This window comes from Onychostruthus taczanowskii, unplaced genomic scaffold, assembly GCF_017590055.1.
Source record: "Onychostruthus taczanowskii isolate IOZ18803 unplaced genomic scaffold, ASM1759005v1 scaffold24, whole genome shotgun sequence".
NCBI classification, from domain to species: domain Eukaryota; kingdom Metazoa; phylum Chordata; class Aves; order Passeriformes; family Passeridae; genus Onychostruthus; species Onychostruthus taczanowskii.
Window position 1 is genome coordinate 929,024 of NW_024499684.1, and position 27,568 is coordinate 956,591.

Consider the following 27,568-nt stretch of genomic DNA (forward strand, 5'->3'; position numbering starts at 1 on the left):
GCCCCGGGGGCCCAGCAATGGCACCGGAGCCACCGGCAGGGACTGAGCCCAGGGAGTTCCAGCTCGACAGAAGGAAGATCTTTGCTGCAGAGACCAGAGTGTGGCGTCTCCTCACTGGGGATACTGCAGACCTGTCTGGACACAATCCTGTGCCATGTGCTCTGAGATAACCCTGCTTGAATGCCAGTGTAAATAGAATGTAAAAGAATGAGACATCCCAAAAAACAACAGACCAGAAACCCCGCTTTTGAACAAAACCTGTACATCTCTATCAATCAGCCTCAGGACAGAACCATTTGGAATCTGACAGCACAACCAGACGCTCGTGTGTGATTTCATCTTAACCGGAATTCCTTCATCCAGCCCTTCCTTCATTCCTTCTATTTACACTGATGCTCAGGGAGAGGCACCCAAACCGGCCCGGGACGGCTCCAGGAGGGTTCCACGGATGCGGTCACGTTCTGCGGTGTCCGCTGGGGAATTCACCCAGCAGGCACAGCAGGTTCGGTGTCCAAGGCCAGGATGGACCCTGGCCGATGGAAGGTGTCCCTGCCCACGGCAGGGGGTGGGACGGGAATGGCGTTAAGCTCCCAGAGCAGCCAGCGATCCCACGGCACCACAGGATGCTCACGCACAAAGCTCTGATTGCTTTTACCCTGACAACAGAGCAAAATGAGCGGCCGGAGCCCAAACCCCTCGGCGTGCCGGGGCTCCCGGGCCGTGTCCCCGCCGTGTCCCCCGTCCCGCCCCTGACCCCGCCGCCGCTCCTCCCCTTCCGCCGGAGCGGCCGTGCCGGGCGGCTCCTCCTCCCGCGGGCGGCATTAGCTCATCGGCCGCGGCTCCTCGCGGCCCTTTCTTCGCGCTGCCCGCCGCCCCCATGGCCCTGTGCAACGGGGACACCAAGGTCAGTGCTGCGGCCGCGGGGCGCGGCGCTGCGGCCTGGCCCGGCCCGGCCCGGCGGGCACATGGCGGGGCCCCGCGGCCCGGGAGGGGAGCGGGACCGCCCGCGCCGCAGCCGCAGCCCTGGCTGCTGGCAGAGCGCTAATTCATTAATTAGCTGATTGACCCCCCCCGAGCGGGGCTGCTCTAAGCCTAACCCCGCCCGGCTGTGTCCCCGCTGGCGGCCGGGGGCTCGGTTCATTCAGCCGCCTCAGCCCCGCGTGTCCGTGTGGCCCGGGCACGGAGCGAGCCGTGCGCCCAGCAACTTCCAGCTCCTTCTGATAATGCAACTTCCCAGCCGGGCTGCCCGGAGCCCTGCTGTAGCGGGATAAAAGACTTGTGCTGGTTTTTTTATCGAGTTTGTGGAAACCCGTGACTCGGGGGGGTTCGGGGAGCGAGCTCGGTCCCCGTGTAAGTTTTCCTGACGCGGTTTCCCTTGGTTCACAACCTCCCCTCCTGGCCGGGCTGCTCCTCTCCTCCCTCCTTCTCTCGTTATCACACAAGAAGCTGTGCCTCTGGAGGAGTTTTGGGTGCTCGCTTCATCCCTGTGTGAGTTTTCTGGCCGGCTTTTCCCGGCCGTGGTCGCAGCCTCCTTTCCTGGCCGGGGCTGCTCCTGGGGCTCCGCTTCTCCCTGGCCGTGGGCTGTGCGGATCCGGCTCATCCTGCCCGAGTGGGAGCACATTCTGCAGGGTCCGGCTGCCTGCAGCCCACGGACACCTGCGTGACACTCGTGTCTGCTAAAGCCTCCCTGACAGGAAGATTTGGGGGCTCTTGTCTCGGCCTTGGGGATGGCCCGAGTGTGAGGGAGCTGCTTTCCTGTTATACTGTGAAATACGAGTGAGCGTTCTTAGACCTGCTTAATTTTAGTACCACGGGGAAACAGTTAAACTCTTGTAAAACCTGTGCTGGCTTGAAAGTGCAAGATCAAGGCTCCTGGTTAGGCTTGTTCTGAGTTACCAGTGTGGGTGAAAGCTTGGGGCTGAGGGCTCGGGCAGAGGAGCTGCTGCTACTTTCCAGTACTCCAGAATGGGACTGGTCTGTACAGAAATGTGGTTTATAAATTGCATTAATGACCAACCTGCACGCACGTGGCTGTGTGAAATGCTGAAAAATCCCCTGATTCTGCACAAGTGGGCTGCTAGGAGCTTGCACACTCAGTTTAAGGCACTAGGTAGGCATGTGAGGAACAGGATTTGTGGTGTCCTTGGCCGGTAACCCAAGCCTGGTTCCAGTTCTCCTACCTCAGCTCACTAGAGTTCTCAGAATTATTTGTTTTTTACACAGAAGAACAGCAGTGATGGAAGGTTCTGTCCTGCAGCGTTAGCGTGGTGGCATGAGGCTGGCAGCAGAGCTGGGGTGACCACACGGCTCCGGTGGCACCTGGCACCTTGGTGCCATGTCTCGGGTCCGTGGCGTTCAGGGTGGCTTGAGTTAGCTGAATAGAGACTCTCTTCTCTCGCTGTGCACGTGTTTTTAGCCCCGTTTTCTGTCCTGCTCTGGGGACAGCAGCCTGGTGCCTCTGCCACAGTGCCTGGACAGCCTGGCACTGTCAGAGCAGCTTCACAGGAGGTCTCAAAACCAGCATGTTCTCCACACCTGTGTGCAAATAGACCAGAAGACAAGGAGAGCTAGCTCTACCTGTACTGAGGGGAAAAAGAGCTTTCATTTGAGGCTGTTGAGCCCCCAGCAGGAGGGGGTGCTGGCTCCTTAAGCCCCGTCTGTCCCTGCAGGAGCTGGGCTGTCTGCTGTCCCTAAATCTCTGCCGAGCTCAGCTGCCATGCTGGCTGCACATGAGCAGCATCTGTTCCTTTTTGGATTTCACCAAATGAAGCTTCCCCTGGTAAATTGGGGTTTAAAACCCCTAGCCTTGGAACTGTGCCTTTCAGTAAGTAAAGCCAGATCCCGTGATGGCTTTTCTGCCTTTTTTTCTTTCCTCTTTTTGCCTGTGATTTATGGTGGTGTACATTGGGCTGTCTTAGTTCTGACCCCCCTTACAGTCCTACTTGTCTGGTGAGTTCACAGGAGTGTGGGTTGCTGTCTTGCCTCTGCTGGGATCTGAGGGAGGTGCAGGTTCAGGACACAGAGCAACTCATGCTGCTTTAACAGTGCTCCTGGTGTAACTTCAGGCTCTTTCTGTTTTCTCTCTCCTGTCTCCCCCACAACTGTCGCTCATGCCCCCATTTACCACACCTGCCTGCCCAAAGCATCTCGGGGTAGGGCACTGAAAACCAGATTTATTTATTTATTAGCTAAAGGTGTGGGTGCTCAGCTATCAGTCCAGCTGAGCTGACACCAACAGTAGCTTCTGTTTAATCTTTTTTTGTGAGAGGGCTGCAGAGCTCTGGCCTTAAATGACACAGCCTACTGCTCTGAAACAATTAAAGACTTGAAATAAAAAAATAGCACTGCCAGGAATAGTGTTTTCCTCAAGATGGGCTCAGGAAAGCACAGGGATGTTGGTCTGTCTGGCAAGAGCTGCTAATTTAGAAATTGCCAGGTGAAAATGCCAGAACCACTCTAAAAGTGATTCCCTCCCTGCACTGGAAGAGAGGACAGCTCTGGTGACTCTGCCTCACTGGGGGTGTGGAGGGGTCTTTGCTGCAAAATCTGCTCTCTTCCAGCATGTGCACTTTTTGTTGTGTAACCCAGGACTAAAAGTCATTAAGAACTCCCTGTCAGGCAACTTGGCTGCCAGCTGAAGGGCAAAAATTAAATATCTGATTTCAACCCGGATTTAGGCTTTTGAGGGATTTAGCACTATTTTTTTCCCCCACTTATGTCCTTTAATTAAGATAAAACCTCTTCCAGCTGGTGTGAACTTTGGACATTTCCAGTGTGTTTATTGGGAGGTTGTGTCCCAGCAGGATGATGCTCTCCAGAATCACCTGTGGCTGCTCTGGGGTGAATTCCTGCCCCAGCTGGGCATGCTGAGCAGCAGGGATGGGAACACAGGCGAGTTCTGGGTTGGAGGTTCTGCTGCCTGGTCCAAACGAGCAGAACCACTCCAACCTGCCATCAGTAAAATTGAAATGGAGCTCCAAGGTGTTTGGGGGCAGGATCTGCCAAAGTAAAACCCTTCCCAGTCCTGTGAGCAGAACTACTCCAACCTGCCATCAGTAAAACTTGAAATGCAGCTCCAAGGTGTTTGGGGGCAGGATCTGCCAAAGTAAAACCCTTCCCAGTCTGTCCTTCACCGAGCTGCACTGGCAAGGACAGGGTGAGCTTTAAGGTAGGGCAAGAACACCTTGAGAGAAGTCAATTCTTTAGGCAGTCAGTTCTTTAGATTTTTGGTGTTAGAGCGTGGCTGTTGGTTCTTCCTTGGAGATGCTCTGATAAAGGACACTTCCATGGAATAGCTGCCTCTCCTCACAAGTTTCTTTAATGAAGAAACTCAGCTTTGTGTTTTTTAGCACTCTGTCAGATTTGGCTGAAGTTGGCCAAGCAGCTCAGGCGTGAGGGGCTCAGAGGGAGCCACTGCTTTGTTCTGGCCTGCAGTCTGCTCAAATGCTGTGCTCAAAATGTGTTGGGCTTTTTTTTTTTTTAATCATTTAGCAGCGACATTTGTTCTCAATTTCCCCTTCTTATTCTCTCCAGGAGGTAATGTCAAGTGAAGTTCAGCATATGAGCCAGCGTGACGGTGGAAAACATTTTTTGTTTGGTTTTGTGCTGTTTTGCCTGAGAAAAAGGCCAGAGCTCTCAGTTCTCACGGGCTGTGCTGGGGTTCGTGTGGAACTGGAAAATGGAAAAAGATGGAGAGGCTGCAGATGGTGATCAGGGCATATGAGCTCTTGCTTGTGTGAAGCTCTGCCTTCACTAGATCATTAGCATTTTTCTTCCCTATTTTGTGCCCTGTTTGGTTTGGGGGATGGGGATGTCGTGTCTGTCTGTCTGCTTGGGGTGGATGTTCTGTGCTGGTGTCCAGCACCTTTATCTTGCCAGTGCCTCAACTGGTCCTTATAATCTTCAAGATTTTTTTTTTTTTTTTTTTTTTTTTTTTTTTTGCATTTTGAAGGTTCTTGGCTGGTCTTTATCATTTTTATCATAAATTAGCATAGCTAATTAGCAAAGCCTCGCACATGTTAGTTGTTAAAGAGATCTGGCTTTGTCAATGGGCTGTCAGTGTAAAGCCAGGGAAGGTTTAGGCTGGATATCAAGAGACATTTCCTGACAGAAACATTTGTAAAGCATCTAGGGGGGCTGCCCAGAGTTGTGGTGGGGTCACCATCCCTGAGAGGGTTCCTGAAATATGTGGAAGCAGCACTTGAGGGCACAGTTCAGTGGTGACAGGGGGTGGGGTTGGGTGGACAGCTGGACTCAGGCCACTCACAGAGGCCTTTTCCAGCCTCGTGTCTCAGTGATCCCATGGGATTGCTGAGTGGGTGTGGGTGATCCCATGGGATTGCTGAGTGGGTGATCCCAGGGGATTGCTGAGTGAGTGTGGGTGATCCCATGGGATTGCTGAGTGGGTGACCCTAGAGGATTGCTGGTGTGGGTATGGGTGACCCCATGGGATTGATGTCGTGGATGTGGGTGACTCCATAGGATTTCTGACATGGCTCTTGGTGGTTCCATGGGATTGCTGAGTGGGTGTTGGTGGTTCCATGGGATTTCTGACATGGGTGTTGATGATCCCGTGGGATTGCTGAGTGGGTGTGGGTGGCTCTGTGGGATTGCTGAGAGGGTGCAGCAGTCCCGTGGGATTTCTGGCTGGGTGATCCCTTGGGATTGCTGAGTGGGTGTGGGTGGTTCCATGGGATTGCTGACATGGTGGGATTGCTGAGTGGGTGCAGCTGTCCCGTGGGATTTCTGGCTGGGTGTGGGTGACTGTGATCTCTGCCTGGGTGCCGTTGACAGCCCGAGAACGCCGGGGCAGAGCTCAAGGATGGGCAGCACCACTACGAGGGCGCCGTGGTGATCCTGGACGCGGGCGCGCAGTACGGCAAGGTCATCGACCGGCGCGTGCGCGAGCTCTTCGTGCAGTCCGAGATCTTCCCGCTGGAGACGCCGGCCTTCGCCATCCGCGAGCAGGGATTCCGGTAGGACCGGCCCTTCCCGGCCCTCCCTGCTTCCCGTTCTGTGCCCCTTCCCTGCTCTCTGTTCTGTGCCCCTTCCCTCCCTGTTCTGTGCCCATCCCCTACTCTCTGTTCCATACTCAGCTCCTGTTCCTTCCCTGCTCTCTGTTCCATGCTCACCTCCTGGGCTCTTCCCTCTCTCTGTTCCCTGCTCTCTGTTCCTGCCCCTTCCCTGCTCTCTGTTCTGTGCCCGTTCCCTGCTCTCTGTTCTGTCCTTACCTCCTGAGCCCCTTCCCTGCTCCCTGTTCTGTGCCCATCCCCTACTCTCTGTTCCATACTCAGCTCCTGTTCCTTCCCTGCTCTCTGTTCCATGCTCACCTCCTGGGCTCTTCCCTCTCTCTGTTCCCTGCTCTCTGTTCCTGCCCCTTCCCTGCTCTCTGTTCTGTGCCCATTCCCTGCTCTCTGTTCCATACTTGGCTCCTGCCCCTTCCCTGCTCTCTGTTCCTGCCCCTTCCCTGCTCTGTTCCATGCTCAGCTCCTGGGCAGTAGCTCTAACGTTGCAATAAAGCACACGGGGCTCTCTGTTTCCTCACCTAGGAAAAGCCAATTCTTTATTCACGTAACTCATTTTATGCAGTTTTCACAGACCATGTGTTCAGCTCCAAATGGCTGGTAGTTTTCTTGCCCCATTCATTGGTTCAAAGGTGTTTCTGTGTGTATGTGGTAAGATTGTCTCTTCACCTAGATGTTTACATTTTTCTTGGTCTAATTTTATGGGACAGATCTTCTGTTATTACAGGTGCAACCTATTTTTCTTCCTAGAGTAGGTTGTTGTGCTAACTGCTTCTATTCCTTTGATTCTTTCTTATGGGAATTTGCAAGCCAGCTGGTTAGCTGCACTTAGAAGAAGCAACAGGCTTAAGCCCTGATTTTATGAATCCTTTCTTTTATAATACCTCTGCCTGTACACAGGTATCTCTAATGCCAGTGGTGTGAATGATTCCCTCCTGTGGCCACAGGAACACCTGAGCTGTGCTGGGCACACTTGGGCAGAGATCCATTTGTCTCTCCATGCCTTTTTGTACATTTGTTTCCTAATGTCATTTTGGTAATTTCAACTGCATAGCATCATTCAGGAGGCTGCATTTTAACTGTCTGCCAACATGTGGATGATTTATGATTTTGCTATTTTACCTGCTGAATTTTTTGTGGGCTTCTAAAGTTTTTTTTACTTTTTCTTTTTTTTTTTTTAATTAGACTAACTTGGGTACTCAAGGTATTGTGGTAAATCGTGCCAGATATTCCTGGGAAGCAGCTAAAAAAAATTCCTAATTGACACTGCCACTCATTGTTTGCAGCAAAGAAAGGTCTCACAAGTACTTAGTACTTTGTACATTAATTTTTCATATTTTGTTAGGCTTTTTGGGATATACATCTCTATACATCTGTGTGTGGAGAAAAGTCTACAAATCACCAAAGATTTGTGCTTACTTGTCAGTTTGGTACAAATCCAGAAATTTGGTGCACGTGGGATTTTGGTTGTGCTCTGTAACAGATAAGACAGTGCTGCAGAAGTGCATTTTTCCAATCAATGATAATTAGTGAAGCAGTAAATAGTTTGTGTTGATGCAGGTTTGCAGTGGGAAGAATTCAGAGTGTTGGGATTAGACCTGTGGGAGCTGCCATTGCAAATAGTTGCTCTCTAAAATATGGCAGAGCCTCTTCCCCCAGGTCACTTCTCAAGGTTGGGGTGGTGGTTCCAGGTCAGCCAGGCTGGTCAGTAACTCTGTTTGTGTCCCCAAAACCTGTTTGTGTCCAGTGTCAGTCAGCAAACCCAGCAGATCCGCAGCTGTGGCCGCTGTAAGGCTGAGTTTGTGGTTTCCCTGCAGGGTTTTGGTGCATATTCCATGTCCTGGGAGCAGCCAGGCTGCATGGAGTGGCTGAGGAGCTGCACCTGGGCTGGGCTTTGGGATGGCAGCAAGGGGACACATTTTGCTGAATGATGTTTACATGTTGTGTTTGAAAAGCCAGCTCCTCGGCGTTCAGAACACTCTGCAGTGACAAGTGTCACCCAAATGTGGCATGAACAGGAGCATTTCCCACAATGTCCTGGCTCTGGATTTAGTCTGGGCTCTGGATTTAGTCTGGGCCCTGGCACTGAGCTCTGGCAGGATTCCTCACCCTGGGGAGTCAATGCACACATTTCCCCTGGGTGTTTTCATGTGGTTCCTGAGGTGCCTGTAATCCAGTGCACAGGGGCTTTCCACACTGGGTCAGGTAGTTTGGGAAGGGGTTTAGGGTAAACCAGAGGCAGGGATATTCATACCAACACAGACAAATGTGCAGGAAATCACAGAGTGCTGCAGGAAAGCTTGCACAGTCTGCATCCTGTGCAGGTTCTGATTCTCTGCACAGCTGAGAAGATGCAAGTCCTTCTCTCAGCCTCAACTCTTTTTTTATTTTTAACTTCAGTACTTGGGCACATTGCAGACCCCTCTGTATTATGTCAAATTTCAACTGGTATGGAAAAAACGCAGGTGTTTAAGACTCTGCTTTTTGCCTAGAAGAGTGTGTAACAATTTTGACTTCTCATCAGAATGTTCAGTCTATAGGTGTGGCTGTATTCCTTCAATTCCTTCCCAGAACCCCAGGGAGCACTGGAGCTGTGTCAGGAGATTTTTGGGTTGGAGATCAGGGAAAGGTTCTGTCCAGAACCTTCTGTCCAGGCTCCCCAGGAAACGGGCACGGCCCCAAGCTCCAGGAGCATGTTGTGTGGTTCTAATTAATATCAAATAATGTTCTGTACATCTGGCACTTGAGCAAATGCTTCCATGCATGGAGTTACTTGGAGCAGGAGCACCAGCAGCCACAGAGAGAGCTCAGGCTCTTTATGTTAGTCCAGGCTCAGGAGATGCACCTTGTCCAGGCTGACCAGAAGTGCTGTGCAGGAGCTGCAGGGAGAAGCTTTCAGGATGGGTCAGCGTACAACAAAACTGCACCCACGCCAGCTGTGCTGGTTCCAGAGCTGGCCTGGAGCTCCCAGCAGGCAGGGGAGCAAATGCTGCCTCTTCCAGCTCCATCCCTCCTGGCCTGGAGGGGCTGCAGGTGACCTTGGTGCCGGGGCTTGTCCTGCAGGGCTGTTCCTGTTGGTGGCACAGCTCAGCTCCTGCTGCTCACAGCCAGGAAAACTCTGCTTGGTCAGTGCTTGCGTGGAGCTAAGGCTGGGGGAACGATTAGATACATCAGATCCCACTTGTGCAACTCCTGTCTGGCTTGGTTTTGCCCTCCTGGCTCGGAACAGGTTTGATGTTCTCTGTGAAACAAACAGTTCTGAGTCCAAGGTCTGGTACCGCCCTGCTCGGTGCCGGGACCAGGACAGAGGTGTTGCCCAACTGGTGCCTCTGCAGGTCATGGTCCTGTAAATCACTGTGCTTTGCAAAAACCCTCTCTTCTCCTTGGAGATGGTTTAATTTTCTTTTATGGGGTGAGGTATTAACTCCAAACCCTACATGTATTGTGCTTGTAATTCTCAGCTTGTTGCTGATGCCATCTCTGCATAACCAGCATGGATGAAGGGACTTCTTTTCAGCAGATTTAGGAGCTAGGGGGTGGATTTTTTGGCTGCAGGTCTCCTCCAGGTGTCACAGGCTTCATAAATTATGTGTGTGTATATATATATACATGTATAAAAATATATATCTTGGAGCTAATACTCTACATTTGTCCCAGCCAGCCTGCTGCTCTCGTGGCTATGAGAAATTTAAAACACAGGCAATTTTTAGGATGGTTTATATTTGACTTCTTTTAAACTGGGGAAATCCCTCCCTGAAAACCTGCTGGGTTTGACAGCAAAAATCAAGCTAGGTGTTATGATATCTGTGTTAAAATGTCTGTTAGAAAGTGTCAGTTCTAAGAGTGGTGTGAGACAGTGCCAATGCTTACAGTAAATAGATTTCAAAGTAACAGAGTATTTTTATTAATGATTTCTTCCTGTTCTGTCTGCAGAGCCATCATCATATCTGGAGGACCAAACTCTGTGTATGCAGAAGATGCACCGTGGTTCGACCCAGCCATATTCACAATAGGAAAGCCAGTGCTTGGGATCTGCTATGGGATGCAGGTGCTGTTGGGAGACAACACAGAGTCCTTGGGGCTGGGAAGCACCTCCAGGAGCGAGTCCAAGCACTAAATGTGCCTGTGCACAGCCTCCTTGCAGGCCTTGTTCCTGCATGAGCTGGAGGAGCTGCTCTCCAGGAGAGCAGAGCCACAGGAGCATGGATGGATGAGCTGGGCTTGCTCTGTTCCTCTCTGGGCTCTGCCTTACCTTTTAATGGCCCTAAACTGAAGGAGGGCAGATTTGGATTAGAAATTAGGGAGTTCTTCCCTGGGAGGGTGGGAAATCCCTGGCACAGGGTGCCCAGAGCAGCTGGGGCTGCCCCTGGATCCCTGGCAGTGCCCAAGGCCAGGCTGGACAGGGCTTGGAGCAGCCTGGGACAGTGGAAGGTGTCCCTGCTCCTGGGGGATGGGATTTAACATCCTTCCAACCCAAACCAGTTTGGGATCAGTTGCATAAATGGTTTTTCTTTGCTGCAGCGCTGTGAATTGAGCCCCACACTCCCTGGTTTTGTCAGGGTAAATATAACCTGTCAGTCACTCATTAATTCTGCCCAGCTGGTGCTGAAAAAGGCACCTCTCCTGGAAACAAGTGCAGCAGTGTCTCAGGCATGGGCTGTTCCTAGCAGAGTTCTTAAGAGTGCTTAACACTCACAGAAAAAGAAATAACCCTTACTTCCCTTTGGACTCTGCTGGTCCTGCAGGGCTCTGGTAGATCCCAGCTGAGCAAAACAAACTTCCAGGGAGACAAGGGCTGCTTTAGGTGCAATGACTTCTGCTCCTGCATCTTGGTTTTTCCAGGGTTAGTCCCAGAATAAAACTAAGGACATAAACTCAGGGTTTTGACATGGCCTCAGGTACTCAGCTGGTTTGCAGAGCAGCCCTTTCTGAGGGAAGGAGCTGCACACTGTGGAATATACATTATTTTGCAAATCACTGCCTGTGGGGTCCTGCTCCCTGTGTGTGGCAGTGCCCCCAGCTCTGCTGGCAGAGAGGAAGGAGCCCAGTACAGAGCAAGGATTAATTCTGAAGGGAATTCCTGCAGCTTTGGGGTGTGGTGAGGTGGTGGCAGTCCCGGGGAGGGGTGCAGGGGGTGAGGTGCTTTCTCACAGGGCCCTTTGCTCTGCAGGTGATGAACAGGGTGTTTGGAGGGGTGCAGGGGGTGAGGTGCTTTCTCACAGGGCCCTTTGCTCTGCAGGTGATGAACAGGGTGTTTGGAGGGGTGCAGGGGGTGAGGTGCTTTCTCACAGGGCCCTTTGCTCTGCAGGTGATGAACAGGGTGTTTGGAGGGGTGCAGGGGGTGAGGTGCTTTCTCACAGGGCCCTTTGCTCTGCAGGTGATGAACAGGGTGTTTGGAGGGGTGCAGGGGGTGAGGTGCTTTCTCACAGGGCCCTTTGCTCTGCAGGTGATGAACAGGGTGTTTGGAGGGGTGCAGGGGGTGAGGTGCTTTCTCACAGGGCCCTTTGCTCTGCAGGTGATGAACAGGGTGTTTGGAGGGGTGCAGGGGGTGAGGTGCTTTCTCACAGGGCCCTTTGCTCTGCAGGTGATGAACAGGGTGTTTGGAGGGGTGCAGGGGGTGAGGTGCTTTCTCACAGGGCCCTTTGCTCTGCAGGTGATGAACAGGGTGTTTGGAGGGGTGCAGGGGGTGAGGTGCTTTCTCACAGGGCCCTTTGCTCTGCAGGTGATGAACAGGGTGTTTGGAGGGGTGCAGGGGGTGAGGTGCTTTCTCACAGGGCCCTTTGCTCTGCAGGTGATGAACAGGGTGTTTGGAGGGGTGCAGGGGGTGAGGTGCTTTCTCACAGGTCCCTTTGCTCTGCAGATGATGAACAAGGTGTTTGGAGGGACGGTGCACAAGAAGAGCGTTCGGGAGGATGGAGTGTTCAGCATCACCCTGGACAACACCTGCTCACTCTTCAGGTGCACACACATTTGCAGTTATCACAGCAGTATCAGCCTGGGAAGGGCTGCCTGGGTGAGAGGAAGGTTATTTAAAAAAAAAAGGCAAAATTAGCTGATAATTTCTAATAAAACTTGTACGAATGTGGTCATCACAAATAAGCAAGTTACTGAAACAAATGCTTAGGGATAACTTTCCAATTGGCTCTAAAAAAGCATGTGTATTTGCTGGGAATATTGTGTAAAGTCCTTATTTCAGAGTCTTCACTGAGACACTGTAAGTGCACCATGATCTGAGAATATTTGAGTTAAGCTCTTGTCTCTTGCTGTGCACTGCTCTTGTATTTGTTGGTGCCCATCCAGTTTTGGAAAGGGCACAGAAAATCCAAACCCATTCCTCTTCTACCTTCCTTTAAAACTGCTTTGTGACTGCTTTATAAGCCAGAATTAGATTACTTGATAATTCTCTTGATGGCTTTCAAGTTCCTTGTGAAAAGTCTGACAGTTTACTCATCCCTGGTGTCCCAGTTTTATCATCTTCCCTCTGTAGGGCTCCTGCAGAACTGTCTGATGTGCCCACATTGCTCTGAAAACACACAGTTTTGAACAAGAAAAGTTCACTGTGGTGAAATAAAAGGCAAGACTCCCAGTGTCCTGACTCCAGATGGCTCCCCATGTCCAGAGGGGATTTCAGTGCTGGGGTGTCTGTGAGGAGAAAGCCACAAACCCTCAGAACTGAGATCACTTCCCTCTTGCAGGAGGGGTGTGTTGGACAGAGGCTTGGGCAGCCTCCAGGGGAGGCATCTCAAAGCTGCAGGTGGCTGTTCCTGGGAAGGAAATCCTGCAGACATCTCAGGTGTCCTGGTCTGTGGAGATGTGCTTTTGTTGGAATCCCTCAGGGCATCTTGTGGAAAGGCACAGAGTTAGGTTTTTGTTCTTTCTTGGATTGATTCTGGTTTCTAATCCTGGTTTAGAGGCCTTCAGAAGGAAGAGCTTGTGCTCCTCACTCATGGAGATAGTGTGGATAAAGTAGCTGATGGATTCAAAGTGGTGGCACAGTCTGGGAACATCATAGCAGGTATTTATTTTATGCTGAATTTGTCTTCTGATAATGTTTGGTAAAGAATTATGGCACACAGGAGTTAGAACGTAATGGGAAAGGAGGAGTAGCTGTTGGTATTTAATTGCCAAATAAAATTTTAAAAATTTCTGCTGTGTCTGTTTGTATGTCAAGCTGTCACGATAATAAAGAAATAGACTTTAAAAGCAATGATCCTGAATTAAATGTGGTTAAAGTTAACATTATTTATATAGTTTATACTTTTTTAAAGCATGCATGTGTTGTCTGTCATAGAAATAAAATATCCTGTGCCCTTAAGGCAGGGGAGAGGGAGACCTGCACTGTGGTGTGCAGTGCCAGTGGGGTTTGGGTTGTGCACTCTTTAATTATTAAAGCTTTATTAACTTGTTACTGTATTTAATATTGCATGAATGTCCAACTGGGCAAGGATAGTGTAGGTACTGAAATAATGTAGGTACAGGGCTTTAACATGACACAGAGATTGTCACAGGAAATTGTGGGGGCTTAGAATTTGGGGACTGAAAGCCACGGGAGTTCCCCAATCCCAGAGAACCACTTGGAGGCTCTGGCTTGGCTTGGCTATGCCTTCAGCTCCAGCTGAGTTATTTCTGTTCTGCCTTGTGCACCAGGCATAGCAAATGAGTCTAAGAAGCTCTATGGAGCACAGTTCCACCCTGAGGTGAGCCTGACGGTGAACGGGAAGATGATCCTGAAGAACTTCCTCTACGACATCGCGGGCTGCAGCGGCACCTTCACCGTGGAGAACAGGGAGCTCCAGTGCATCCAGGACATCAAGGACAAAGTGGGCTCCTCCAAGGTCCTGGTGAGTTGGGGGCTGCTTTGCACTGCCTGGGCTTGCTGTGGGAGGTGGTTTGGGTCCTGCACGCCCAGGTTGGGGGGTGGCACGGCTGGGGCGGAGCGTTCTTGGCTGCGTGCAGCTGGGTGGTGTGCCCTGTTCCAGGAGCCTCCTCCAGCCAGCTCTCATAGGCTCTTGGAGGTATATAACACACCCAAGAGAGCTCAGCTACCTTTGGAGGCACAAAAGCCAGCAGGATGGCTTCTGTTGCAGTGTTGGAAACAAAAAGACTTAATAAAAGGCAAAATAACAAACAGAAAAACCCAGCCAGGTGCAAGAGGTAAAACTCCTGGTAGAACACCTCACAAAAGCAATTAGTTTCTTTGTTCACTCCTTTTTCTAGTACATTGCCCAGGTGGGACTTTTTGGCTTCTGTCCAATTAGCTATGCTTAAGTCTGAGGTGAAGTCCCCAAGGTGCTATGAGGTGGCTTTTCACCTAATCTGTGAGAGAAACTTTGTAGGGTGATAAAGGATAGATGTGCCGCTCCCTCAAGAAGGGGCACGTTCCTGCAGTGCCCTCCCCTGCCAGTGCTGTGCTGACCTGCTGCTGCCAGCCCAGCTGACCCAGCAGTGTCCCTGTGCTGCCCCTGTCCCTGGCAGGTGCTGCTCAGCGGCGGCGTGGACTCCACGGTGTGCACGGCGCTGCTGAACCGCGCGCTGAGCCGCGAGCAGGTCATCGCCGTGCACATCGACAACGGCTTCATGCGCAAGAGGGAGAGCCAGGCCGTGGAGGAGGCCCTCAGGAAGCTGGGCATCCACGTCAAAGGTACCTCCCTCCTGCTCCCTGCTCCTTCCAGCGCTGGGATTTTGTGGTGCTTTCCCCAGGACCGGCCCTTAGGGTCAGGTTTGCTGAGCTGCTGCTCCCAGACCCTGGTGCCGAGGCGGGGTCGGTGGTGTGGAGCCGCCTGGGCACAGAACTGAAAGCTGGAATGTTGGGCCTTGTTTCCTTGCTGGGATCATGCAGTGAGCTCCCCATGTCTTCAGGTGCTGGTGTCTGTGCAGGGGGGCACAGCAGAGCAGTGGGGCTGTGCCGTGCTCACTCCTCTGCTGAGGGATCCTGCTCAGCTGCTGCAGAGCTCACTGCATTTCCATTTTCTCCAGTGTCTTGATTAACACCTCGGGCTTCATTTCTTATCCTCAGTCTCTTCGTCAACTGTGAGCTCGTTTGGGTGATTAAATCCTACTATAGCCAAAATGACTTTCAAAGCTTTTTTTTTCTTGCTTTGAAAGAGCTGCATTTAATGGTTTTGGAGTGACCTTTTGAGAACAAGGTGTTGCTCGGTCAAAGGCTGGACTCTCTGATCTGGGATGTCTTTCCCAGCCTTTATGATTCTGGGAGGAATTACCTGAGAGAGCAGCAAGTGCCCAGACGTGGCTGATGAGAAGGCTCAGAGGTTTTTTGGTGCCTCAGGTGTGAGGAGGTCAGAGAAGACCAAGTTTGTGGCAGCAGCACGAGCTGCTCTGTGCTGCTGGAGAGCTCCTGCCTCTTCTGGGGCTCTGTGCCTCGCCCAGGGGCTCTCCTGTGCAGCCTGGCCTGCAGTGTCCTGAGCTTCATTCTAAACACATTTTTCTACATTTATTTTTCCTTTTTTTTTTTTTTTTTTTTTTAGTGGGAAATCCATGTCTTATTCTTGCAGTCTGTGGAGCAACAAACCTGGGCTCTGGCAGGCAGCCACAGGAGCAAATTGAGGGAATCCCTTTGCTGCAAATGCTCCTGCTGTAGGTCAGGGAGTTCAGTGCTGGTGAAGGATGCCAGAGAGCCTCCCAGCTGATCTCTGCGTTGGGAGCCTCTCTAAATTAAGTGGCATAATGTAGCATGAGTAAATAGTGCATCATTTAATTTTGGTTGCAGAAAGGCCTTGGGGAAACACTGTCTGTAAACTATTTAAAGCAAGTAAATTATAATCTGAGAGGGAAGCAAGAACTGGACTTGCATGTGGCTGCCTAATCTCACAAATGGAAAAAGTAATAGGTTAGTAAGAGAAGTAAAAGGCTCTTGTTAAAATTAATTTTTGAGTTATTGAGCAGCCCTATTCAATGCAGTTAATAATCACAGGAAATTATTTTTATTTTTGGGGTTTTTTTTTTTAAAGCAATAAAGTGAAAGTTCTATTTTGTAACGGGCACAAAAATCTTTATTGATTTTGTAAAAAAAACCCCCAATATTCCTGTGATTTCCTGCAGTGGTGAATGCAGCCCATTCATTCTATAATGGCACAACAACTCTGCCCATCTCAGACGAGGACAGAACTCCACGTAAAAGAATTAGCAAGACCTTAAATATGACTACAAGTCCTGAAGAAAAGAGAAAAATTATCGGTGACACCTTTGTTAAGGTAATGCTTACTTTCTGTTTGGTTGAAGTTTTTAAATACTGTGGTTCCTGGGTACATCTTTTAGTGTTTAATCAGTGGTGGTGGTTAATTAGTGGGTGCTCGTGTGAGCTGTGGATGAGCCCAGAAGCCTTTGGGAAGGGACAGGGAGAATGTTTAACAGGCACTGATGTTCCTGTACTCTGGGGATGTTTTCTCCATTTTCTGCTCAGCACAAGGTGGGGTTACAGGAGTGTTTCAGCAGTGGCACTGTGGCACTGTGAGTTTTTTTGGTTGGTTGTGCTTTTCCAGCTCCCTGCTGTAAAAATCCATTAATTCTCGAGACCTCTGGCAGCCCCAGCAGAGCCAAACTCTCCCTCTTTGTGCAGATTGCCAACGAGGTCATCGGGGAGATGAACCTGAAACCCGAGGAGGTTTTCCTTGCCCAGGGCACCCTGAGGCCCGACCTGATCGAGAGCGCGTCGCTGGTGGCCAGCGGCAAGGCTGAGCTGATCAAAACCCACCACAACGACACCGAGCTGATCCGCAAGCTGCGCGAGGAGGTGAGCCCGGGGCTGCTGCCACTGCCCCTGAGAGTCACTGTCCTTTGTGATTAGTGCATTCCTTCTGTTTGTGGGATGAACAGAACTAGGGTGTGTTTGTGTGCGGTGCAGAAACGCCTGTAAACGCTCCTGTGTGCGCAGCGCCCTGGGGTGAGCGTGTCGGGCGAAGGGGGAGGCTGCCTGGTCTGGTTTTCTGGCAAAGGGGGGAGGCTGCCTGGTTTGGTTTTCTGGCAAAGGGGGGGAGGCTGCCTGGTTTGGTTTTCTGGCAAAGGGGGAAGGCTGCCTGGTCTGGTTTTCTGGCCTGCAGTGGTGAGTTCTCCAAGTGTGGTACACTCTGAGGAAGAGCCAGCACAGCACAGGGACCCCAGCCAGCAAATCTGGTGGAAGGTGCTCAGTTACCAGCTCCCCACAGGGGAGAACTAATGATCCCATTTCTGATACTGATCCCTGCACAAAGTGTCTTCCAGGCTTTGGGCTTGGGCTGAGCATCCAGCAGAGACAAGAAAGGTCTGAATTCATGCAGGCAGGGCCAGCTTGGCCTTCCAGCTCTGTCTGCTCTGCTGGAGCCACGGATTCTTCTGGCACTACCTGGGGCTTCCTGGGCTCACCCTCTGTCCTGCTGCTGCTCCACAAAGCCCACATTCACTTGGAATTTCTTTCCAGTGTTAATGGAATCGTTGGCACTGGTGCTGTGAGGTCAGGCCAGTTTAGGTGCCAGAACATAAACATTTGAGGCTTTTTGTTTAGATATGTGAGCTGGAGTGTAAATTGCCTTTTTTTTTTATTTTCTCTTTTAGGGTAAAGTAATAGAACCACTGAAAGACTTTCACAAAGATGAGGTGCGAGTGCTGGGAAGAGAGCTGGGTCTTCCTGAAGAGCTGGTTTCCAGGCATCCCTTCCCAGGTGTGGAGCTGCTGGATCACAGCAGTGTTCTTCAGCAGATCCAGAGTAACTGCAGCATAAAACTGATCTTTAAACGCAGAAAAAAAAATCAATTTAGGTTTTCAATTAAGCACAGTCTTTCAGGAAAAGATTACTTGAGAGCAGCTTGATAAGTACACATAATGTTTTATGATTAAGGCTTTGTTTGGCTTTGGTGGGAGAAGCCAAAAGAGAAGTTCTCACTAAGTGCAGTAAGCTCTGCCTGAGCTGCCACGTGGATCTGACCTGGAATAATGGCCTGGCTCTGCCTTTCCAAGGGACATTTGCTGTCTTGAAAGGAAATACTCAACATTTCCAACACGAATTCTCCACTAGAAAACAGCAAAGTTGGCAATTGTGGGTTGGTTTCTTTCTGTCTTTGAGGGTGCTTAGACAGCTGAAGCTTAGACAGAATGGCAGAATGCACAGAACTCAGTGACTGGCTCACTGTTCCACTCTTCAGCTGGAGTGTAAATTGCCTTTTTTCTTTTTTTCTTTTCTTTTTTAGGGTAAAGTAATAGAACCACTGAAAGACTTTCACAAAGATGAGGTGCGAGTGCTGGGAAGAGAGCTGGGTCTTCCTGAAGAGCTGGTTTCCAGGCATCCCTTCCCAGGTGTGGAGCTGCTGGATCACAGCAGTGTTCTTCAGCAGATCCAGAGTAACTGCAGCATAAAACTGATCTTTAAACGCAGAAAAAAAAATCAATTTAGGTTTTCAATTAAGCACAGTCTTTCAGGAAAAGATGACTCGAGAGCAGCTTGATAAGTACACATAATGTTTTATGATTAAGCCTTTGTTTGGCTTTGGTGGGAGAAGCCAAAAGAGAAGTTCTCACTAAGTGCAGTAAGCTCTGCCTGAGCTGCCACGTGGATCTGACCTGGAATAATGGCCTGGCTCTGCCTTTTGCAAGGGACATTTGCTGTCTTGAAAGGAAATACTCAACATTTCCAACACGAATTCTCCACTAGAAAACAGCAAAGTTGGCAATTGTGGGTTGGTTTCTTTCTGTCTTTGAGGGTGCTTAGACAGCTGAAGCTTAGACAGAATGGCAGAATGCACAGAACTCAGTGACTGGCTCACTGTTCCACTCTTCCAGCTGAAAACCAGCTTCCTGTTATTTGCTATAATATTTCTTCAATGTTGCTTTGCAGGTCCTGGCCTGGCAATCAGAGTGATTTGTGCTGAAGAGCCTTACGTGTGCAAAGACTTCCCAGAAACAAACAACATCTTGAAAATAGTGGCAGATTTTTCTGCCAGTGTGAAGAAGGTAAGGAAATCCTACATTTTAATTTTGAGTGATGGTTCTGTAGTGACCTGCAGGGAGGTTTAGTCTGCTGAAAGGTTAAAAGGAGGTTTAGTCTGCTGAAAGGTTAGAAGGACTGGTTTGTGCTCCCTGAGGAATGCTGCCTCCAAGTACAGCTCCTCTGAAGCTGTTCAGTGGAATTTTTAGTGCTGTGACTGGTGCAAGTGTTTTGAACCATTTCTGGAAAATGGAACTTTATTTACCTTTCAAATAACAAACAAATTCTGTTGTAGTTAAACTCTGTGCAGATGAGATCACACAGTGGCAGGAAAGGTCTTCCCTCCCTGAAGGAGTTGTAACACTCTGGGTTTGCACAGCCCAGATTCACCAGGTGTGTAAATGCAAGTGCAGGAGCCAGGAACTGGCCAGGTGCCCTGGTCCAAACCCTGGAATTTCCAGTGGCTGATGTTTGACTTCCCCATCTCCTGGCTGTGCTGACCTTTCTGGTGGCTGTCAGGCATTCCTGGGGGCTGCTCTGAGGTGTGAGTTCAAAACAACTTCCAGAACCTTTTTGGTAAATCCTAAAGGGCAGGGATTTCCATCTGCCTTTCCTTTAAAAGATAGCGAATTGTGGTGCCATAAAACTGGAGAGTGCAGCTTTGTGAAGGAGAAAATGAGCACAGGAAAAGAGTTTCCCCTATGGCCTTGGAGAGGTTCAGCTTAAAGCACAGTGTGATCACAGAGAAGTGCTTCAGCTGCTGTTTAATTGTCAGATGAGGGCTGTGCTTTAAATAGTTCCAAGGGGTAAATGTAGACGAAGCCAACAGCTATTTAAATTACACTTTTATTTGTGCGGTGCGAGCTCTGTCTGAGGGGCTGGGAGCTTTAATTCCAGTTTCTTGTTCCGCATCCTGGGCAGCCCCACACGCTGCTGCAGAGGGTGAAGGCGTGCACGAGTGAGGAGGACCAGGAGAAGCTGATGCAGATCACAAGCCTACATTCACTGAATGCCTTCTTGCTGCCCATCAAGACCGTGGGAGTGCAGGTACAGGGCTGGGAGCTGCTCCTGCCGGGGCAGGCTGGCTCTGCTCTGGGGAGCTCTCTGCTGCTGCAGGGCTGGCTGTGCCAGCCTGTCCTGGTGCCTGCAGGCTCTCTGGGATCCCTGAGCTCCGTGCCAGGGGCTCTCGAGGGCACTGTCCAGCCTGGGGGGTCACTCAGCAGCAGCTGCTGCAGCCCCTGAGCTCTGCTGTCAGCCTGCTGTTCCCCCTGAGGCCAGGAGAGCTCAGCTGCCCTGGGTAAAACCCCACTTTGCTCCTTTTGGTTGCTTGTTGCCCTTTCCAGTACTTCTGTGAGCTGTGCTAATCCCTCTCTTCAGGAAGGGGGGAGCTGGAGCAGTGCAGGACACTGGGATCAGCTGAGCTCCATTGCCCTTCCCTCCCTGTGGGACAGACACAGCCAGGGGCAGGTGCAGGGCTGGCACTCATGGAACTGAGTGCAGTAACTGAGATTTCCTTCCTGAGCAGTAAAGCACCTTGCTCTGCACCCTCAGTGTTGAATTCCTCCTCGTATTTTACTTTCACCTGCCTCATGCTGCATGTGGCTCTTTGCAGTCAGCTTTGGTTACTGTTTCAGGCTGCAGTGTCATCAAATTTCTGTGCTTTGTCACCAAAATGCCAACACTGGCCACTGTAGATGAGTCTTCCCAGCCTGAATGTTTCCTTTTACAGCTCTCCCATCTTGCTGTGTATTTTCTGACCCAGTCAGTCTCTCGCTGGTGCCACCAGCTCAGTGTGTGCTGAACGTTGTCCCCAGCTGTGCTGCTGTCACCTGCAGGATGGGCAGAAGGGGCTGTGAGCGGCCTGGCAGCAGGGCTGGCACTCAGTGTGGCTCTTTGTGTCCCCAGGGTGACTGTCGCTCCTACAGCTACGTCTGTGGCATCTCCAGCAAGGATGCTCCCCACTGGGAGTCCCTGATGTTCCTTGCCAGGCTCATACCACGCATGTGCCACAACATCAACAGGTGAGTACTGAGCTACCTTCATTTTTAACTGTCTCATCCGTGCGTGGGAGTTCAGCAGGTGCAGGCATTGCCCTGTTTAATCTGGGCTGTGATATTTTTATGTGTTGGACAGGTGTGTCATACAGAGGCCACAGATACGCACTAAATCGAAATAGGGATTTATTTCCAGCTTGAAAAGAAATTGCTGGCCTGTATCCTTGGATTAGGCAGCACCCACTGTAATTTATGCAAATCTCTCCTGCAAGGCTCCGGGCTGGGGCTGAGCTGTGGTGTGCTGCACTTTGGTTTGCCTTTGTGTCAGGGAGGGATTTGTGGGGCTGTCAGTTCTCATGGCACAGGGAGGGCTCCACAGCTGGGCAGTTTGATCTCAGTTGAGCTCTCTGAGGATACATTTTCTACCCCCTCTAGCCCATAACTTTTCCAGCAGCTGAAGGTGCTTAGACATGAAATCAGCTCTGGAGAATTACACCCTCCTTGCCTGGCTGTGGGATTTCTGCCAGAACTGCTTAGAATTGCTTATAGCAAAACTTCATTTTCTCACATAAGTGACACCTACTGACAGAGCTTTTACTCTGAAAGGTGAGACCTGGAATTGCAAGGCACCTGTTTAAATTAAGTGCAGAGGGGACAAAAGAAGGCATAAATCAGGATTGCCTGTGCAGTTCCAGAGTATGTCAAAAAATGGAAATGAAAGCCAGTTTCTGGCTTCAGAGCACTGCTGATTTCTTTAAGCCCTGCTGGGTTCAGCAGTGCCCTCCTGAACATCCCACAGCTCTGGGAGCTCTGCTCTGCTCTCCCAGGGTCTTTGCAGGCTCCTCTGCTGCTCAGGCACACTCAGCATTTGTATTCCACACAAAAACCCACCCTATAAACTGGCACATCTGTGTGGTTTGGACCTTGGGAAGTGCTCCTGGTGTGTGTCTGCAGAGCCACACAGCTGCTGTGAGCACCTCGTGGTGAGTCCCTGCACGAGGCCACTCCAACTCTGCCTCTTCTTCTGCTTCTGAAACACAGGGAGTGACATTAAAAACATGAAGCTGATGTGACTGCTCTGAATTCAGGAGATGTTTTGTTGCAGATGTTCTTCTGTAGATTTATAAACTTCGGTTTGTAAGATGTGCTGAAAACCCCCCATTAACAATAAGGTGCAGCACTTCATGGGGAGGGTTGGTGCTTTCCTGGTAAAACTGTGAGCAGAATGAAACGTGCTGCTGTTTCCTGGCTCTGTGCTGGCACTGGAGCTGCAGGCTGCAGCAGTGTGGTTTGTTCTGTGTGTTGCAGAGTGGTGTATGTGTTTGGCCCCCCTGTCAAGGAGCCCCCCACGGATGTCACCCCCACCTTCCTGACCACAGGAGTGCTCAGCACTTTACGGCAAGCTGACTTTGAGGCTCACAACATTCTCAGGGAGTCTGGTAAGTGCTCCACCTCACCCCAGGGGTCAGACCCGTGTTTCCAGATCCCTGCAAACCCCGTGGGTGTAATCAGAGTGGTACTGGCAAAATCTGCAAGCTGCTAGCTCCAGAAAAGTGATCAGCTAGTGGAATGGCAGTGAAAAGCTGTGGAAGCTGATAGTCCAAGGCCAGGAATTCATTTTAGGGGGTTTTGGGGACTGACTTGTTTCTGACACATCATGAAGCTCAAAGCTGTGGTGCTTCACTGCAGACTTGTGCACCAAGTAGTGGCAGGCAACTCAGTCACCCAAATCCCTTCTCTTTGCTGAGCTCAGTGTTTACCTGAGGTGAAGGAGCTTGACACAGTTTTTCCATGGTGTTGGTTTTGGGGAAAGCCCAGATGCCACGTTTCTCATGGGGGTGATGCTCACAGCCCGTGGGGGTTTCAGATTTCTTAACTTGAAGTCCAAGCTGCAGCCCCAACCCTGCAGAGCCAGGGAGTGTGGAGTCCCTGGATGTGCTACACGGGCAGAGCCTGGGAATAAATACTTCTGAGGTTCAGCCTCTTCAGTTTTTTACTTAATTACCTTTGGAGATGTGATCTGTGTGGGAAGCACTGCATCAGCCCTGCCTGTATTTGGTATAAATCAAGTTGCAACAGATCCCTCTCTCTGAGGATCCATACTCAGTTTGCAGAGCTGTGTGAACAGAATTTGTACAGAATTAACCTCAAAAGGCTGAGATAACACTGTTGGCTGTGTTGGTAAAGCTGTAGCTGTGTCTCGCTAACTTTTGGTGACACTTGGCTCTGTGTGAATGAATTGCTCCTAAAAATAAGCCTGGAGTTGTGGCTCAGTGAGAAAACCTCCCTGTGCAGCAGCTCAGGCCAGGGCTGGCACAGGGAGGGAGCCTGGGCACCATGAGCTCCTCACACCTGGATCTTGGACCTTGAGCTCCTGGAAACAGGGAAAGTGGGGAGCTGTGCATTGCCTTTCAGGAGGGGATGTTGAAAAATGAGGGAAATGTGATTGTCTGGAGTTACCTGCCCACCACCACCAGGCAGGGATACTGGAGAGCTTTCTCCTCGGTGTTTCAAAGACTGTTCAAAGAAGATTTTCAAAGATTTGTTTGGGAATATCTCTTTATTTGGCTTGAAATGGAGACTGATAAAACCCCACAGTTTTACATTATGTGGGAAGGAAAGTGGCTCTTCCACTGATTGACAGTGAATTACAGGGATAAAACAGATTAGCTGGGATTTTTCTGTGTGCCTGCAAAGGCTGAGGATCATCTCAAGTGGCAGTTTATAGAATGTCAGAATGGTTTGGGCTGGGAGGGACATTAGGGATCATCTGCTCCAGGCCCTGGGGACACCTTCCACTTATCCCTGGCTGCTCCAAGCCCCATCCAGCCTGGCCTTGGACCCTCCCAGGGATGGGGCAGCCACAGCTGCTCTGGGAACCTGTGCCAGGGGCTGCCCAGTGCCCTCCCAGTGCTGGTTTGCAGCTCTAGAGCTGCACCACTGCTGTGAGCCCGGGCTGGGGGACCAGGGGGAGCAGAGAACCCATGGGGTGGGGGAGCAGATCCCATGGGATGGGGGAGCAGATCCCGGGGTGAAGGAGCAGCTCCTGGCTCAGAACTGGAAGCACAGCAGGGATGCAGTGCAGGGGGGGTGAGGGAGCAGCTCCTGGCTCAGAACTGGAAGCACAGCAGGGATGCAGTGCAGGGGGAGCTGTGCAATGGGGAGCTGTGCAGGGGGAGCTGTGCAGGGGATGCAGTGCAGCGGGAGCTGTGCAGGGGATGCAGTGCAGGGGATGCAGAGCGAGCCGCGCTGCTGTCACTGTGGTCTCTGTGTGCCCCGTGTGCCGCAGGCTATGCAGGGAAGATCAGCCAGATGCCAATAATCCTGACCCCGCTGCATTTCGACCGGGACCCCCTGCAGAAGCAGCCCTCGTGCCAGAGGTCTGTGGTCATCAGGCCCTTCATCACCAGCGACTTCATGACGGGCATCGCCGCCACGCCGGGCAGCGAGGTGCCCGAGGAGGTGAGGGCCCCGCTCCTCTCCCCAGCCCTGCCCGCTGCTCTCCTCTCACCCCGCTGCCCCCACCTTCCGTTTCTTGCCCGTTTTTCTCTGCTGTAAATAATCAGTGGAATGTTTGGTGTTCTGGGAAGAAAAAACGGCAAGGTGGGTTGTTGATGATTCCTCTCCGGGTGTGGAGACACGAGGCTTGACTCCATTTCAGAAGGCTGATTTATTATGTTAGATATTATATTAAAATGCTACATTAAGACTATACTAAAAGAACAGAGAGATCAGAAGGCTACAACAAGAACAGAACAGAATAGAATAACAAAAATCCTGTGACTGCTCACAGCCTTGGCACAGGTGGCTGTGATTGCTCATCAATGGAAAACAATCCACATGCACCAATCACGGATGCACCTGTTGCATTCCACAGCAGCAGATAGTAATTGTTTACATTTCTCTCCTGAGGCTCCTCAGCTTCTCAGGAGAGGAAAAATCCCAGCAAAGGATTTTCATAATATCATGGCTACAGTGGGTATGACACACTCCAAGGCTTTCCAGCGGAGCTGAGCCGAAATACAACCAGCTAAAGAGGGAGGAATACCCCAGCCATTCCTGGGATTTGGAGTTTATTTTTGCATCGGTAATTGGAAATTTCCTGACGTTAGGAATTGCCTTTATTTGGCACTTCTGCTTTTACTGGAACTTGCAGTTTAACATGTCAGTGTCCTGTTTGCTCTTTAGGTCACTAAAAGAGTCAGGTTCAAGCTTTTTTTTCCCCCCAGCTTTATCCATGTCCAGTCAAGTACTTTGTCCCTCTGGGAATGTGCTGTAGGAGCAGGATTGACCTTTTATTTTAAACACACTTCAGGAGCATGTGAGCATTGTTTGGTAATTGTATATACTTGAAGTTCTCTACTTTAAGGTAGCCTGTCCATGAAAAGAGCAGCTCAGGCTGCCATGTGAACTGCTATCCCATTGTATAAAATGAGGATTCATTTGACCTCAGTGTTTGTGTTTTAAAACAACCAAACACCACAAAACCCACCCCCAGACAAAATCCCTGCTTTCTTCAAAATGAAAAATGGTCATTTTAAGGCTAGGTAGTAGTGTGGTGACTAAGTAATAGAGGTTATAGAGAGTAATAATAATAAAGGAAATATTTATTCTATACAGAGCAATGCAGTGTTAATTTGTGCTTTCTCTATAAATAAAACAGCAGGTCATGTAAGTGGTGTTGGGAACTGGGGGATTTCTAAGGAAGCTGAATTTCTCAGCATCATCAGAGTCTCCCCTGGAATATTGCTGCTAACATGGGCTAATTGTGAGCTCTGGAAGGTGACTCTCACTGGACAGCAGAGGTTTTCTTCAGCTGATTTTATTCTGGTGGCAGCGTGCTGGTGCCAGCAGGCTCTGGTGTCCAGCACAGCCGGTGTCAGCAGCTCGCCCTCCAGCCTTTCCAGGGTGCTTTTCATCGGGTCTGTCCCACACTTTTCTCCTGATGCTCTGTTTCCCCTCCACCACAGGTCGTGTTGAAGATGGTGGCAGAGATCAAGAAGATCCCCGGCATCTCTCGGGTGATGTACGACTTGACATCCAAGCCCCCGGGAACCACGGAGTGGGAGTAACTCCCCGTTCCCCACCCAAGTACTGTGTGCAGTCTAAACCATATCAGAAACCATTCCCAGTGTTGACATGCAGTACTGTGAAGGTGGCTGGGGCTGCTGCACGGCACAGCTTCCTCTGCTGGAGCAGCAGCCAGGGCAGGGGCCGAGGACTGTACGGGTAAATGACGGTGCCGGCGCTGCCAGGCCGGGCCCCTCTGCTTTGCCTTTGCCTCTCCGGTGCCCCCCCGGTGTCCCCGTTACCTGTCATTTTCGGTGTCTCTTTGTTTTTGTACACTGTGTAAAAAGAAGCAGTTTTATTTACTTCTACCAAAAGCATTGTTACAGCCCGGACGTGTAAGAGGAGTCGATTGTTTGTGACCAAGCGCTTTGGGACGGATTTATTATAAATAAATATTTTGCCAAATGGAGTAGCGGGTGCTGTTGAGTCGTGGAGTGGCTGTGGGTGCAGTGGTCCGTGCCCTTGTCCTGTGCTCCGGGGCACGGCAGCGAGGGGGAGCACTGCTGGCCTCTCCTGGCGCGGCCGTGTCCGTGTGTCTGTCCCACTCCTGTCCGTGTGTCTGTCCCACTCCCGTCTGTGTGTCTGTCCCACTCCCGTCTGTGTGTCTGTCCGTGTGTCTGTCCCACTCCTGTCCGTGTGTCTGTCCCTGCTGGGCCTCAGCAGGGCTCCCATTCCTGTCCGTGTATCTGTCCCACTCCCGTCCGTGTGTCTGTCCCTGCTGGGCTCTCACTCCTGTCCGTGTGTGCTAGGCTCCCATTCCTGTCCGTGTGTCTGTCCCTGCTAGGCTCCCATTCCTGTCCGTGTGTCTGTCCCTGCTAGGCTCCCATTCCTGTCCGTGTGTCTGTCCCTGCTAGGCTCCCATTCCTGTCCGTGTGTCTGTCCCTGCTAGGCTCCCATTCCTGTCCGTGTGTCTGTCCCTGCTAGGCTCCCATTCCTGTCCGTGTGTCTGTCCCTGCTAGGCTCCCATTCCTGTCCGTGTGTCTGTCCCTGCTAGGCTCCCATTCCTGTCCGTGTGTCTGTCCCTGCTAGGCTCCCATTCCTGTCCGTGTGTCTGTCCCTGCTAGGCTCCCATTCCTGTCCGTGTGTCTGTCCCACTCCTGTCCGTGTGTCTGTCCCTGCTGGGCTCCCACTCCTGTCCGTGTATCTGTCCCACTCCTGTCAGTGTGTCTGTCCCTGCTGGGCCAAGCAGGGCTCCCATTCCTGTCCATGTGTCTGTCCCACTCCTGTCCGTGTGTCTGTCCCTGCTGGGCATCAGCAGGGTTCCCACTCCTGTCTGTGTGTCTGTCTAACTCCTGTCTGTGTGTCTGTCCCTGCTGGCCCAAGCAGCGCTCCCACGCCTGTCCGTGTGTCTGTCCCTGCTGGGCCTCAGCAGGGTTCCCACTCCTGTCTGTGTGTCTGTCTAACTCCTGTCTGTGTGTCTGTCCCTGCTGGCCCAAGCAGCGCTCCCACGCCTGTCCGTGTGTCTGTCCCTGCTGGCCAGGCAGGGCTGCTCTCTGTCCGTGTGTCTGTCCCTGCTGGCCGGGCAGGGCTGCTCTCTGCCCTGGGCTGAGCTCCCCAGCCCTGCAGCC

At 51.1% G+C, this 27,568-nt stretch overlaps 1 protein-coding gene across 1 annotated transcript; it reads left to right on the forward strand.

Annotated features, from left to right (window-relative positions):
- The first annotated feature begins 783 nt into the window (after positions 1-783).
- On the forward strand, positions 784-26,409 carry GMPS (guanine monophosphate synthase). The gene is made up of 16 exons (XM_041405986.1): positions 784-904; positions 5,794-5,975; positions 9,957-10,071; positions 11,884-11,981; positions 12,935-13,038; positions 13,671-13,864; positions 14,499-14,664; positions 16,083-16,234; positions 16,600-16,773; positions 17,571-17,676; positions 18,847-18,962; positions 19,858-19,983; positions 20,842-20,957; positions 22,239-22,369; positions 24,220-24,392; positions 25,901-26,409. The coding sequence occupies exons 1-16, from the start codon at positions 878-880 to the stop codon at positions 26,000-26,002; spliced, it is 2,082 nt and encodes a 693-aa protein (XP_041261920.1). The 5' UTR covers positions 784-877; the 3' UTR covers positions 26,003-26,409.
- Positions 26,410-27,568: the final 1,159 nt, after the last annotated feature.